A 16,235-nucleotide genomic window follows, 5' to 3' on the forward strand; every position below is an offset into this window, starting at 1 on the left:
TTTGCAGGATTTATCAAGACAGATGATTCACAGATTGTTTCCACTGTAACTTTAGTTGGCGAGTGATTCATCGCTTGAAACAACAAAGTCATTAGTTATATTAGCATTCTTGGTAACTGCACGAAGAGAGATTGGTTGTTATGTAGAAACCTAGCTGACAGTTATCTAAAAATAGGATTATTTATTACAGATCTAATGGATGACAACTCGGGCTTCTGGTGCCTGAAAATATTATTCAGAACGCCATTCAATGTAACAATATTGAAAATGATGCTTATTTGTCATTTACCATAATAAAGAGATGTTTCAGTGGGTAATGATTTATTACGTGTTGTCATGTATCTTATCATTTACATATATCTAGTGTTTAGACGGTTTTATTGATAAGTCCTTCAGTAAAAGACATAAAGATGTTTTTAACCTTCTGCTGCAAAATAGGATTTCCTTGTTGTGTCGTGCACCTCCTTACCTGTGAGTTACTAAATAAGGAAACACGTAATTTGCCAGATTTCATTTAAAATTCATGTTTAATTTGACCTTTCTCAATAATTAAACCTGCTGATTAGAAAACAAAATGTGAAAAATAATGAGAATAATCAGAATAACTTAGGTGCATGGCAAAAAAATAGCTTAAAGTCTGGATCACACTCTTATTTGCAGTTCTACATATAAAATGCTGACAGCAGTTTACAAAGGCATGTCAAGAGTAAATGTGATAATAGTAAAAATTGCACCACCATTGCTGCAAATAGCACCGTTACCTCTTCACGGCAATGCGCCACGTTTGGCACAAGTTAGACACAGGTATGTGGAGTGGGCTCATGTGGTGAGCCAGTTCTATACTTGGCAGGTAATGGCCATGTGTTACAGCCAGGACCTGCCTCTAATTATTGCGTGTGGCAGAAAGGGCTGCCCACAATTGTTAACCTCTTAAATTCTGCTGTCAAACTCTGACATCAGCATTTAATGCTTGCCTGCATTGGGCAAAACACTTTAGGTGCCAATCAGTGTGTCCATGATGTGACCACAGCATGCCAATGGGTTGCTATGACAGCTGGGGTCTGTTGAAAATCTCCATGCTTGTGATTATGCAGCTCCCTTGAAGCTCTGCCCGTAGCCAGGCTTCAAAGGAAAACATGATTTTTATCACATATAAATCATATGTAGCACAAGCAATCAGAAATTTGCAGGTTATAATTCCCAAGAGGGACAAATAAGAACAGTGAAAAGTAAAAAAAAGCTTTAAAAAAATAAGAAAAAATTAAAGACAAAGTTCAAATTACCCCCCTTTTTCTGAATTAAAATAAGATAATAAAAAAGTTAAAAAAGGCTACAAAAAATCCTGTAACAAGCCATCAAAATGTCATCTCCATTCCAAAATTTTACCAATGAGAATGTCGTCTTGCCCTACAAAAAAATAAGCACTTACACAGCTCCATTAACAAAAAATAAAAAAATGGGTCCCGTAAAATGGTGACATAGCCCCCAAAAAACATTTTTTTACCCCCAAAAATAATGAAAAAAATCCAAAAAAATTGGACATATTTGGTATCAATGTAATCATAATGATAAGGAAAACCATAATTCATCATTGGGGGGACGGTTACCAGATAGGGTACACCGTAGAAAGAATTCCCAAAAACAATGTCAGAATTGCATTTTTTATACAATTTCACCAAACTGATTTTTAGCCCATTTTCTAGTACACCATGATAGAATGAATATGTCATTATACAGTTCAACTTGTCCCGCAAAATACAAGCTCTCAAACATCTATGTTGACAGAAAAAACGAAAACAAGAGATGGAAATTGATTGTGTCAGGAAGTGGTTAAAATTGTGGTATTTGTCCCAGTTTAAGGCCTATTTCACACGTTCGTGAAAAACCAGGGACGTGTCAGAGGTGCGTTTAGCCATTTGTGAGCCGTGTTTATGGCCTACGTGTGTTCTCCGTGTGTTATCCAAAAGAAGAGAAGAATGTGCAATACAGGGATCACCAAAAAACTGTAATTTTAGAAATATAGAAATCTTTATTACAAAAGCAAAAAACACACTTCTCTCCACACTGGAGGAACAGAGCACACATAAAGATACTGGTTAAAAACATTTAAAAGGCCAAAGGCATCATTCCCCACACGCCAAAACCTTATATAATAGATAATCATGTAACAATTGAGTACAAAAATTGTGTATACCCCTCTCTAATCAGTTTGATAAACAGTATGGGCAGGTTATTGAAGGCTCGCTAATCAGATGTATAGCCCTAACAGTATTTTAGAATATATAGGAGCTGAATTGTGGACAGATCCTATATCTTACAGGTGTAGCACAAAATATCAGACAATACTATATCCAGAGGTCTCATCAATTCAAGGGTCACAAGCAACCGTTTCAATTATAGTAATATCCATGTACCAAATATAGTAACTGAACCCACATAGTCGCTAGAAAATAACCAAGGTTTTCAGAATGAAAATAAGCAAAAAATGCCTTTGATCAAAGTCTGTGAGCTATAATGCAGAGAATCATGTATATCTATAGCTATAGGGTAGCTTCACAGACCTTGAGCTCTATGGCGATTCATACTGAAATGGATAAGACCAAGGTAAAAGCCTGTTCAAAAGTTCAGGGTAAGACCGGTCAAGCCCATACTCAAAATCATACAGAAATAAACCAGGTATATGGCTAAAGCGCAGAGAGGCTGGGTTTTGGCGTGGTTACCCCACGCGTATCACCACTATGAAAGTGGCTTCCTCAGGGGAAAAAAAAGGTTAGACAGTACATAACTCCATGTATGCCCTATTTAAATCAAATGTTAAATTAGCTAATTGCTTACCAGTTTGCAGCTCAGAGGTTTCGCAGCGTTACAGGATGCATTGGAGCCAATGGCGGCAGCCATCTTGGCTGGGTCACATGATCCAGATAGATTACTTCCATTGTTCTCACAGCGCATGCGCGGGAAAGTGCAGCGCTAAGCACATTTTAAAGTACAGTTTAGTTAGGCGTATAGTATCTCCACCATAGCGCTCAAGCACTTAAGATCACAGCGATTATGTTTTAAGATAATATAATGTTATTATAAACAAAGTTCTCCCTTATGGGTAACGCATGCGCAGTGAGGCACTACATGTTTTTCAATCTTAATCACACATATTAAATGGTTCAGCACGCATGCGTTCTGAGATGCAGCGCTCTATGGTACAAGCCAATGCTGCCACTTGTGCAGTCAATTAACCCCTTATGGGTTGATTCCCATATTTAATTAGATGGTATATAGGCAGTCCTAATAAAGACTTAGAGAAGCATAACGTTATGCATAATGTCTGGTGGAGACAGACAAGGGGGGACAAACCCAAAAGGAGCAGGGGGAAGGAAAATTGGCATAATTCATGGCATCAGTTATAGCTCACATAGAAATGTACATTCCTATAGTGGAGCACTACACGTTCCTTAAATATAGTCACATATGTTGCATGTTGCAATGCACATGCGTTCTGAGGCGCAGCGCTCTATAGTACGTGCAAATGCTACCACTAATGTAATCTGTTAACCCCTTCTGGGTTCATACCCATATTCAATACAATAATATATAAGCAGTCCTGATAAGGACTTAGTTAGCATAGAATTACATATAGATCCCAATAGTTATTATAAGCCTACAGATGGAATTTTTTGCATAATCAATAGTAATGCCTAGTGCTTACATGGTCATACAAATATGATCGCATATATTTAGTCCAGAACATGTTCTGACTGTCTTAGAAAGGAATAGAGGCTAGCCCAACGGACCAACTAGAGTCATAAAGGTGCATGTATATATTGAGTCACTTCAATGATTACGGTGTTAGAGATATGTCAGAAGTATAGACTTATACTATAACGCTGAGCTAAGCCCATTCTTCTCTTGCCAAGTTTATAAACATAGGCAATACATTGCACCCACAGACTTGGTACCCATATCAAGGGCACTTTCATTGTAAAAGTTAATCCGGCAAAGCCAGATAGGGTCACATAGGTTCATGTAAGTATAAAACTACTTCAATAATTGCTATGTTAGAAGTATATAGGTGGTTCGCCGGTCAAAGCGACGTCACTAGGCAGATAAGTATGTGTTACGGATCCGCGCGATGTTGTGCACCACGGGCAGCGATATGCCCGTGTCGCACAACAGATGGGGGCGGGTATGCACGCTAGCAATATCGGTAAAGATATCGCAGAGTGTAAAGCGGCCTTTAAGGGTGCTTTACACGAGACGACGGATCGTGCGATGCATCGTCGGGGGTCACGGTTTTCGTGACGCACATTCGGCATCATACATGACGTTGTCTCGTGTGAAACCTCTGAGCGACGCAGTATCCTTCGTGAGTCGTGTACTCGTCGCTCAGATTCATAATATCATTTATTTTTACTTGTGCCGGTTGTTCATTGGTCCCGTGGCAGCACACGTCGCTCCATGTGACAGCACGGGAGCGATGAACTCTGCTTACCTGCGTCCCACGGCTCCCGCCGGCTATGCATAAGGAAGGAGGTGGGCGGGATGTTTACATCCCGCTCAACTCCGCCCCTCCGCTTCTATTGGCCGGCGGCTGTGTGACGTCGCTGTGACGCCGAACCTCCCTCCCCATTCAGGAAGTGGATGTTCGCCACCCACAACAAGGTCGCTCAGCAGGTAAGTACGTGTGACGGGGGTTTCACGACATTGTGCGACACGGGCAGCGATTTGCCCATGACGCACAAACGACGGGGGTGGGTACGATCGATCGTAATATCGCACGATCGGTCGTCCCATGTAAAGCAGGCTTTAGCGTGAGTTTACCCAGATTTTTTTGCTTCACATCAAAATAAATCAGTGTTTATGCCATAACATTCCTGTATAGTCGTATAACACAATTCAAACAAATGAAAGTAAATTAACAATGTCACATATTTTTAGAAAAAAGGGAAACAAATTGTGTCATCACTTAATTTTGAAAAGAAAAATGTAGAATCACTTTGTAATTTGAAAATAAAACATCACGAGTGCAAGATGTGATTAAAATTGTTTAAGGTTCTCAGAAGAGTAATGCGAAGAACATAAACAGGCACAAATGCACATATATCAAGGTTGCAGCTGATCACTGGGATACATTCACAATACATCAGGTGTCAGTCACCATTTAAGTTCACAAAAGGATAATGTTTTTTCTCTTAGTGGCAGTTTGTTTAATTCCTCTTTAATCTCTTTAAATTGAACAAATCTCCCAACTCACAGTTAAGAGTTGATAGTTTTATTCCATATGTTCACAAACATGGAGCTAAAAGTGCTTATCTGTTCACATTAAAGTCAAGCCAGCTGGATTCTGCCTGATCTCTGGATATAGCCTCATTATAAGACGATAACTAAGCCCCAATGTTTGTGACAGAACTGAAAGGAAGCAGCCAAAGAAAATAAGATTTACATGCATGAAATTAAGTGAATAGCCTCATTGAAATTTTCATGGAGAAAACAAGGACACAGTGGACTAATTGGAAGACATCATGGAGTGTGGACGATTGGATGAAGTGATATTCAAAGATGAATCATGAATCTATATTGACCAAGCTGAGGATGCTAAGTTTTGGCTTATCTTGTCTGTTGTTGTTCCAATAAAACATATATAAATGCCCCGTTACACGCGTCGATTTATTGTGCGATTGCATGTGCGATTGCACCCGCCCCCATTGTTTGTGCAACATGGGCAATTTGTTGCCCGTGTCGCACAAAATCAGTAACCCCCGTCACACGTACATACTTTCCAAACGACCTCGCTGTGGGCGGCGAACATCCTCGTCCTGAAGGAAGAGGAATGTTCGGCGTCACAGCGATGTCACTAAGCGGCCGCCCAATAGAAACGGAGGGGCGGAGATGAGCGGGAGGTAACATCCCGTTCACCTCCTTCCTTCCAAATTGCCGGCGGCCGCAGGTGAGCTGCAGTTCGTCGATCCCGAGGTGTCACATTGAGCGACATGTGCTGAATCGGGAAGGATAAACAATCGGAGCGCGGAAATTGAACGAGTTTTTGAAAATGAGCGACGTGTCAACGAGCAACGATAAGGTGAGTATTTTTGCTCATTAACAGTTACTCGTAGCTGTCACACGCTACGATATATCAAACGATGCCGGAAGTACGTCACGGAATCAGTGACCCGACGACATATCGCCTGATATATCGTAGCGTGTAACGGGGCCTTTAGATTAATGTTAGAAGAAAAAAATCAAATTATATGGGGTTCCATGTTAAGTAAAGTGGTAAATATACACACAATACATCAGCAACCTGCAATTCATGAATACCCAAACTCCACTATTGTTAATATTAAAAACGTATGGTATAAAGTTAACATTTTTTGATCAAAACATGCAAGTCATCCAACCCATTAAGGTGTACATTTTATATAGATATTTGTCTCACCTCTCTATGTGTCAAGCCAGGCCTGATCTGACTGGAGAAGTGAAAGAAAATGAGGCAAACCTAGCTTGATGAAAGATGGGTGGATCAGGGTGCTGAGCCCTGGAAGTACCATTCCCCTGAGTGTATGCAAAAAACAATAAAACAGGCTTGAACACATTTTAGTGTAAACATAATGAACATATGCACAATATGTTGTATTCAGTATTTTCTTGGGAAAGGATGTAATCTGTGCTGTCGACTTAAAATAGAAATCCAGGATATGATAGATGAATAGTGGTTTATTATCAATGCGTTTCTGATTCAAACAGAATCAGACTCCTTCCTCAGGATAACCACATTAACACATCCTGGATTTCTTCTTAAATGTGGCAGCACAAATTACATCCCATCCCATGGAATTACTTTACATTGAACTGTGAATACTGCAGCAGCTTGAATTTATGTGCAATAGTGATTGTGTCTTACACAACTTTACCAGGTGAGCACACCTTTAGCACCTGTCCACTGTCTACCCTGATATGACCCTATTGCGCTATTGAGCTTAACCTTTTTTCCAGTGGCCTGTTTGAAAGCATAAACATACATAATGCATCAACACAATGTGATTAATAAATACTTGAACTCCAAAATTGCTGTACATGTTATAAATGTTAGGCACTTAGCTTTTGTGCTTTTTGTTAAAAAAGTGTTAGCAAACCATGTAAAGGTTTACTAATATATGGATAGTCCCTACTGTGAATGGATGAAGTTCACGTGTAACAGATTTCTGCAAACAAAACACATCATATGCTGTCCAAAAAGTGTAAAGAATGAGATGTGGCAATGGAAACTGGAAAGCTCAGTGTTTGTTTAAAGAGGGAATAATTTGGATTAGATGCCAAGTCAGGTGATGCAGTTACTAATTGTAATAGGCTCAACCAGGCCAAGAAGGGGAGCTGTTGATGCCAGAACTTTTAAAAGGAAGGTCATGTGAGCAGCGAAATGGGCTGACAGCTATTACTACTAGGAGAAAACCCCAGCGATTACAGATCCATATGAATACCTTAGTGATTCCAGATTCAAGCGAAGATCCCAGAGATTTCAGATCCAGGAGAAGACCCCCGTGATTACAGATTTCAGAAAAGACCTGCATGAGCAGGGCCATTACTTCCTGCATAGACATATGGTACTAAGAGGAGAATGAGTGGGGGCACTTCAGGGAACGAAAGCCATCTGCGTACAGAGGGTGAACATTTATCCACCAATTTGAATCTGTGGGTAGTGTCACTGACCCCATTAGGGTCTGTGTGCTGTTCCGTGTTACCTAAATCATTGATGACAGTGCTAGAAAGAGGAGGGACACTGATGCCTCCCTGGTAGCGGGAACAGCATTAAGATATTGTTGAGGGTGCCTGTTATTTAGTGATAGAAGTGTTAACATAAAAATAATATTGTATTTATATCCTGTATATCTGTTTATGTTTCTATAATGGACACACCATGTATTTGTGCACATGTAACACCAAAAGCATGTGGACCTTTTTCATTTTTTGCTTTTTGGTAGGTAAATTGTTATGACTCATCTAGTTAGGTGGATTCTTAATTCAATTGCTTCAGATGAGCATGGATGGATGATATTGATGCAACTACTTGTATGTGAACCTTCTGGAACAATAGAAGCTTTATCGGCTTGATGGCAACTGAAGGAAAAAAGGCTGTTGAGGCAGTATAAGCAGCTGGAGAAACAGAAGTTGAATAATATCGAGATTCAGCTTAGGTAGACCAATGAGTCATAAGAATAGCACAGCAGAGTAATCTCCTTGATGTACCAAGACTACTCAGCTGAGAGACTGAAATATGAAGCAGAGATAATTGTTTCAACAGAGCCCAAAAGCACAGCAGAGCAGAGTATATTAGTTAGCAAATTGTAGCAAAACACAGCAATATAGCCTAGCTGGATATATCAGGAGGTATTTGTGGCAATTTAACAGAGAAACTTGTAGCACCAGCCTCCCTGCTCTGCCCGGCCTCTCCCTAGAAGGGGCGGTGACTCATTTACCACTTTACTGTGTCTCCCCCGCTCTTACATGGCAAGCCACATGTGCTCCTGCTGCTCCTCCTCCCCTTGGGGCCTGTACACAAAGCACAGGTCCTCTGGGAGTAAGCATAGGGAACGCGTGCACACCTGTCTTCCTCTTGGAGGGCTGGCCCACAATTTCCTGGAAATACCTTTTATCCTTTGTCTGAGAAGCAGTAGGTATTAATGCATCCTCCCAACATTTTTTATTTTTTTTACATAAATGCCCTCTTTGGTCTAGTGATATGCTTCTCGCTTGAGATGCAAGAGGTCGTGGGTACGAATCCTGGTCAGATCCCATGGACTCTGTATGACTTCAGCCAATGAATTGTTCCAATCCTCGATGATGGCTACCCATAGACTTTTTTTGTTCTTGTTGAGAAGTCCATAATATTTCCCCTTTCTCAAATAAAAAAAACATATGTTAATAAAGTCATGTATTTTCAATTGTTAGGGATATATTTCACAATGCCTTCAGCTTTTTTTAAAAAAATACTGGATAAAAATGATCAAGGCATTTTATCATCAGTCATAATGACAAAAAGGCTGCTGAAGTAAGATGCACTAAATTCATTAAGCGATCTATGCCTTATAATAAATATTTCCAATCTTTTGGAGTCTATGATTCCAAAATGTTTTGAGACCTTGTACATAACTGATTATAGTGGATCACCTTCAGTTTGTAAGTCATACACTGGTGAAATTTCTTTTTATCATCTCATATTTGTTACCAGTAACTCCTACTGTGTAATTAGATAAATGTTTTAATAATTAAATCTTAGAAACCTGAGGCTTGAAATAAATTCCTTAGGCAGCACACATTAGGACTAGAACATATTACAGTGTAAATTAGGAACATCCTTTTTGGTGCATTTCAGTATTAACATGTGACTTGTTGTCTGACATATGTTGGTTCTTCATATAATAAGGAAGAAATTTATACATCATCCATTATGTTACCATTTTCTGTTTCCTGATTTCTCTATGAGTGTTATTGTGTTCAGGATCATGAATGATGAACACAAACTAATGGTGGGAGCCCATTGTGCATTTTTTCAGAAAACAGAACTACAGGTAAACCCTCAACACACTGCAGATGCATATTATGTACTGTATTATTTGTTCCATTTTTTTTATCATTTAGGCATGTCTTCAGAGTTCATCGTTGGAACTTTCATATTTTCAGCATCTTCTGGAGGACTTCCAAAATCTGAAATTACTTTTTCAGAAATATTGAAAAAAGAAGGCTACTCTACTGGAATTATAGGTAAACATTTTTGTATGTATACAGTATGTTTCTATTACAATTATCATACATCTATTTTCTGTAATTGACCGAGATAGCACATATACTAATATGCAGACATAACAATTGCTACATGTTTTAATAGTACTTAGAGATGAGTTTTCATCAAAGGTTTTTTTTTTTTAAATCTGATTTTTTGTGAATTTATTGGGTGAAACCATCAAAAGATTCCAGAAAGAAAGAGGTTAAAAAATATGTTAAAAAGATAAAAATCCGTATGGATTTATATACTCTTTTTTTGTAACCTACTATTCATTAATATTTTCATTCTGTGAGAAGAAAATAAAATACTAATCCTAATTAAATTATAGATGTTTCTTGGTTCAGTGCAGATTTTTTACATATAGGAATTCATTTCTATATACATAATTCTTCTAAAAATATGTTACTCAACTGGAGTAGCTGAACTACCAAAATATGTTCATGCTATCTTAATTGGTCTGATCCAGTCTTCAGTGGGCCATCTGTACTGTATTCTGATGCCTGGCCATCGTCACCATCTTCCAGTACCTTCCATTTTGCCATAATCACATTGCTGGCAACTCACATGATAACATTATGTAAGGCTTCACTTGACTTCATGAGTTTTTTTTTTTTGCCTTCCTCTGGATCAACATGTTAGACTATGGGTTGAACTAGATGGACTTAGGGGCACTTTGCACACTACGACATCGCAAGTCGATGCTTGCGATGCCGAGCGCGATAGTCCCCGCCCCCGTCGCAGCTGCGATATCATGGTGATAGCTGCCGTAGCGAACATTATCGCTACGGCAGCTTCACATGCACTCACCTGCCCTGCGATGTCGCTCTGGCCGGCGAACCGCCTCCTTATTAAGGGGGGGTCGTGCGATGTCTTAGCGACGTCACGCGGCAGGTGGCCAATAGAAGCGGAGGGGCGGAGATGAGCGGGATGTAAACATCCCGTCCACCTCCGTCCTTCCGCATAGCCGGCGTGAGCCGCAGGACGCAGGTAAGGTGATGTTCCTCGCTCCTGTGGCTTCACACACAGCGATGTGTGCTGCCGCAGGAACGAGGAACAACATCGTAACATCGGTCCTTCCGAAATTATGGAAATGACCGACGCTACACCGATGATACGATTTGGACGTTTTTGCGCTCCTTAATTGTATAAAAAAGGATTTACACACTACGATATCGACTGCGACGCCGGATGTGCGTCACTTTTGATTTGACCCCACCGTAGCGTGCAAAGTGCCCCTTAGAGTCTCCCTTCAACCTTAAAAACTATGATACTATGATGATATGATACTTTGCTGGGCCTAGTCAGTGTAAAAGATGCCAGAGATAGCCAGGTGGGGGAAGACGCTGATAGTGGCTCAGTGAAGACCATACCATAATGAAAAGGACAGTGGAGGGCAAGGTATAGATATATATGTGCATATACATATACAGTAAAGACCAAAAGTTTGGACACACCTTCTCATCTCTAGAACAACTATTAAGAGGAGACTTTGTGCAGCAGGCCTTCATGGTAAAATAGCTGCTAGGAAACCACTGCTAAGGACAGACAACAAGCAGAAAAGACTTGTTTGGGCTAAAGAACACAAGGAATGGACATTAGACCAGTGGAAATCTGTGATTTGGTCTGATGAGTCCAAATTTGAGATCTTTGGATCCAACCACCGTGTCTTTGTAGAAAAGGTGAACGGATGGACTCTATATTCCTGGTTCCCACCGTGAAGCATGGAGGAGGAGGTGTGATGGTGTGGGGGTGTTTTTCTGCTGACACTGTTGGGGATTTATTCAAAATTGAAGGCATACAGAACCAGCATGCCTACCACAGCATCTTGCAGCGGTGTGCTATTCCATCCGGTTTGCGTTTAGTTGGACCATAATTTATTTTTCAACAGGACATTGACCCCAAACACACCTCCAGGCTGTGTAAGGGCTATTTGACTAAGAAGGAGAGTGATGGGGTGCTACGCCAGATGACCTGGTCTACACAGTCACCAGACCTGAACCCAATCAAGATGGTTTGGGGTGAAAGGGCCAACAACAAGTGCTAAGCATCTCTGGGAACTCCTTCAGACTGTTGGAAAACCATTTCCGGTGACTACCTCTTGAAGCTCATCAAGAGAATGCCAAGAGTGTGCAAAGTAGTAATGAAAGAAAAAGGTGGCTACTTTGAAGAACCTAGAATATAAGACATATTTTCAGTTGTTTCACACTTTAAGTATTTCATTCCACATGTTTTAATTTATAGTTTTGATGCCTTCAATGTGAATCTACAATTTTTAGAGTCATAAAAATAAAGAAAAATCTTTGAATGAGGAAGTGTGCCCAAACTTTTGGTCTATACTGTATATCTAATATATAAAGCTGAATGTGTGTATGTATGTGTGTGTGTGTATGTCCGGGATTGGCATCTGCACCGTCGCAGCTACAGCCACAAAATTTTGCACACTCACACTTCTGGACCCCGAGAGTGTCATAGGCTATGTTTTGAGGGGAAATTTTAACTCCGTGCTTTATAGTTATTCACCAAAAAACCTGCCTCCATTAAAGTGAATGGAGCTGGGAGCCACAGTGCAGCCAGAACTTAAGAAGAATGCGCAGCCATGCCCTTAAATGAAATGTTGGCATGTCACAATGCAGTCAGGGAAAGAGACAGACACAGACAGGGAAAGAAGCAGACACCACAGACAGGGTAAGGAACAGACATAGACAGGGTAAGAGACAGACACAAAGAGACAGACACAGACAAAGTGACAGACTGACAGGGAAAGAGACAGACAGGAAAAGAGAGGGAAAGCGAGAGACAGGTTAAGAGACAGACACAGACAGGGAAAGAGACAGACACAGACAAATAGACAGAGACAGACACAGGGAAACAGACAGACAGGGAAAGAGAGGGAAAGAGACAGACAGGGTAAAGAGACAGACAAAGATACAGACACAGGGAAAGAGACAGAGGTAAAGAGAAGGAAAGAGAACGACAGGGAAAGAGATAGACAGGGAAAGTGACAGAGATAGATAGACAGACTGGGAAAGAGATAGATAGATAGACAGACAGGGAAAGAGATTGAGATAGACGGAGAAAGAGACAGAGACAGTCAGAGACAGACAGGGAAAGAGAGAGACAGACAAAGAGATAGAAAGAGAGGGACAGAGAGATATATACAGAGGGGGAGACAGACACTATAATTACATTTATATCTATTTGATTTGTGTTTTTTGTGTGCAGAATACATTTTTCTTAATACATTCTATTTTGTTAACAGCGGTTATTAACCCGGGCGAAGCCGGATAATACGGCTAATATATATATATATATATATATATATATATGTATATATATATATTAGCCGTATATATATATATATATATATATATATATATATATATATATATACAAATATATATTTTTTTTCTAATGTAGAGGTGAGCTAATCAATTTGCTGGGGCTTGATCCACAGGCACAGGGTACCTCAAAACACTTTTTGATGACATTTGCAGCTCCACAGCTGACCTTTTTTAGTTTCCAGTCTAATGCAATATGATTTTTTAGGCATGACACACATACAGTAGGTTGACTAATCAAAAGAGATGCTGCAGATGCAATCAGATAGCAAGTGTTTCTCAGGGTTTCTGTCCATTCAATATAAATAGCATTTCCTGAACAAATTTGAGTGAATTTGTGAATTCAAATTTTTGCATAATCACTCATCCTTGTACTGAATTACCATTTACTAATATATACTCTGTAATATACTTGCGACATCACACCTACAAAATCGCAACTATTTATTTTTACATAGACTATTACATCATTATTATTATTTGTTATTATAGTTCCATTTATTCCATGGTGCTTTACAAGTAAAAAAGGGGCATACGTAGAGAAGTGCAATAATCATGAACAATACAAGGCACAGACTGGTACTCGTGTACCAGTCTGTGCCTTGTATTGTTCATGATTATTGCACTTGTCTATGTATGAGTAGAGAGGACCCTGCCTGTGAAGGCTCACAGTCTACCAGGGATGGGTGAGGATACAGTAGGTGAGGATACAGCTGGTTGTGACGCGGTATAGTGGACTGATGGTTACTTCAGTTTGTAGGCTTGTCTGAAGAGGTGGGTCTTCAAACAATACAACTTTCTCTGTAAGAAACTGAGTATTTCAAAAATTATATATTTTGTCATTCACTTTACTAACTTATCTAAACATTTTATATTTCCTTTTCAGCGTATGGTATTACCATAACTCCTTGGCAGCAATCAAAGCTATCTTGTGGTTATGTTTAACTTAGTTCCTTCTTTCATTCCTGATATTGGAATCACTTCTTTCTTTATAGCAGCTGCACTTGAAAGAAAATCTCCAAAATCTGCCATTTTCTTTCAAGTGAAACAGCAAAAACTATCAATGTCACACTGATTACGGTAATTTTCATTTTGATTACTGCAACTTATTATTAATTGATCTTCCCCTAACTAAACATCTCCTTTCCAATCTATCCTATGGAGCAGCTAAGTTTATAATTTTGCATAACCCTCCACCCTGCAGCAGAAACTTCTCTGATTGCTCATCCACTTTAGAATATATTTTAAATTTAGCACTTACTCGCAACATTCTCCGCATTGCTGCATTACCTTACATCTCCTCTATTATCTGTCTACCACTCTACCAGAGCTCTCCCCACTGCTAAAGACCTAAAACCATTATCCTGCATAATACAAACATACCATGCTTGTCTTCAATGGCTCTCATTATTGGTTCCACTACATCAGGGAATTTAAAATACTAGCAAGGAGAAGAGATCCAGCTCCATGGACATAATAATCTACTTTACCGATATATATTAAAAGTTCCAAATTACATTCTTATTGGTTTAAAACAATGAAAAACAAAGTCACTGTGCCGCTTGGACACTTGTTGGATGCGTTCAGACCAACGGAAGTTTGAACGCAAGACAAAAATAAAAACAACAGCACAATAGGTAGGGGGAACGCAATAACAACAGTGTAACCTAGCTCTAGTGAGTGAGATAGATGGACTCTTCCTGCACTCACCTGCCACTGACCCTATGTTACTAACCAGACCCTATACAGTTTCCTCAACTGTTGCCAAACAGGAACCTGAGACCCTAAGAAAAACCATGTAGTGGCCCTGACTAGTGCGTTGGCTGGTAGCAGACACTAGCTCCACCGCTACACTAATACACACAGGGAAAGGAAAGATGAATAGTGGAAAACAACAAAGGATAAAGTCCAAAAGCAGGAACAAACCTTCACAGGTCCTTTAACCATTGTGGCCAGAGAACAAATGGCTTTGCATCTTCAGTAGGGATTGCTGGGTAACACCTCTATTTAAACCTGAAGGCCGTGACTACAAAGCTACTGCACCTGACACACCCAGCTATAGACTGCTGGAGAAGCTGCCAGCAGAAAAACTGGCATTAACCATTTAGGTACTGAAGAAAACAAAGCCACATTTAAGTGTGGATAATCCAATAGAGGTGAGAGGCTGTCACTAGTCTCCAAAAACAGGGAGATGACTGTGACAGTCACCCTTAGTCATGTCCATTACTAGCAAAGTCATAATAAGAAAAAACACACACAAAAATACTTTAATGAATTAAACACTCCGCAACACTTTCCCTTGTTCATCACTTTATTTAAAAACAAAAAAAAACACACTCAGGTCTGACGTAGTTTATTGAATCTGATGTTATCCACAAATTGAAACATGAAAAAAGTGACAAAAATACAGAGAAATAAAACGAAGACACTTCCCCTCATTTACCACTTTATGAAAAAACAAATCTCACACAGGTCCGATGTAGTCCAGTAAATCCAACATAATCCAGCAAATGAAAGTGTAGAGAATCCAATGAACAAAGTTAATGGAGCCTCATTCTGAAGATCCATAGGCTTTGCCAACAGTTACTTCTGGGTCACGCTCCACTGCACAAACATCTGTTTTCCCATCTGTGTACCACCTGGCGTGTCTGGGTTGCGGCATTTTCCCGTCTTTACCTGGTTGTTCACTTTATTTATGTAATTGATAATAAAATGTACTTTCTCCTCTTGTAAAAAATTGTTGTCAATAAAAATTCCCTTTGTATTTCAAGAGGTTGATTGATTGTGCATTATTTTTGACCATTTATTGGTCTCACTAGTAGAAACTCCCTTTTTTCTCTTGTTTCTCTCTATGCTTATTATGGGGTCTAGTGATATCTACCAATCATGATAGATCTAAGTGTCCCTATGCTTGTTTTAAAAAACTTTGCAACTTTGAAGAGCAGTGAGTTCAGTAACATTACATCTCTTCAGTGACGTCAAGAAATGTATTGTGCAGCATGACCCAGAATATCTGAAAAGTAGTAATGTTACTGATGTCACCGCTCTTCAGAATCGCAGATTCTCGTGCAGTGCAGCATGACCCAGAAGTGGATGTTGTCACAGCCAAAGAGCATTGGAAC

At 39.7% G+C, this 16,235-nt stretch overlaps 1 protein-coding gene across 1 annotated transcript in view; it reads left to right on the forward strand.

Moving 5' to 3' along the window:
- STS (steroid sulfatase) overlaps positions 1–16,235 on the forward strand; it is a 361,556-nt gene that overhangs the window by 74,282 nt on the left and 271,039 nt on the right. Inside the window, exon 5 of the mRNA XM_075335482.1 lies at positions 9,631–9,753. Within this exon, the coding sequence (XP_075191597.1) occupies positions 9,631–9,753 (123 nt within the window). The remainder of the gene's footprint in view (positions 1–9,630; positions 9,754–16,235) is intronic.

The sequence above is a fragment of the Anomaloglossus baeobatrachus genome, chromosome 2 (assembly GCF_048569485.1).
Source record: "Anomaloglossus baeobatrachus isolate aAnoBae1 chromosome 2, aAnoBae1.hap1, whole genome shotgun sequence".
NCBI classification, from domain to species: Eukaryota; Metazoa; Chordata; class Amphibia; order Anura; family Aromobatidae; genus Anomaloglossus; species Anomaloglossus baeobatrachus.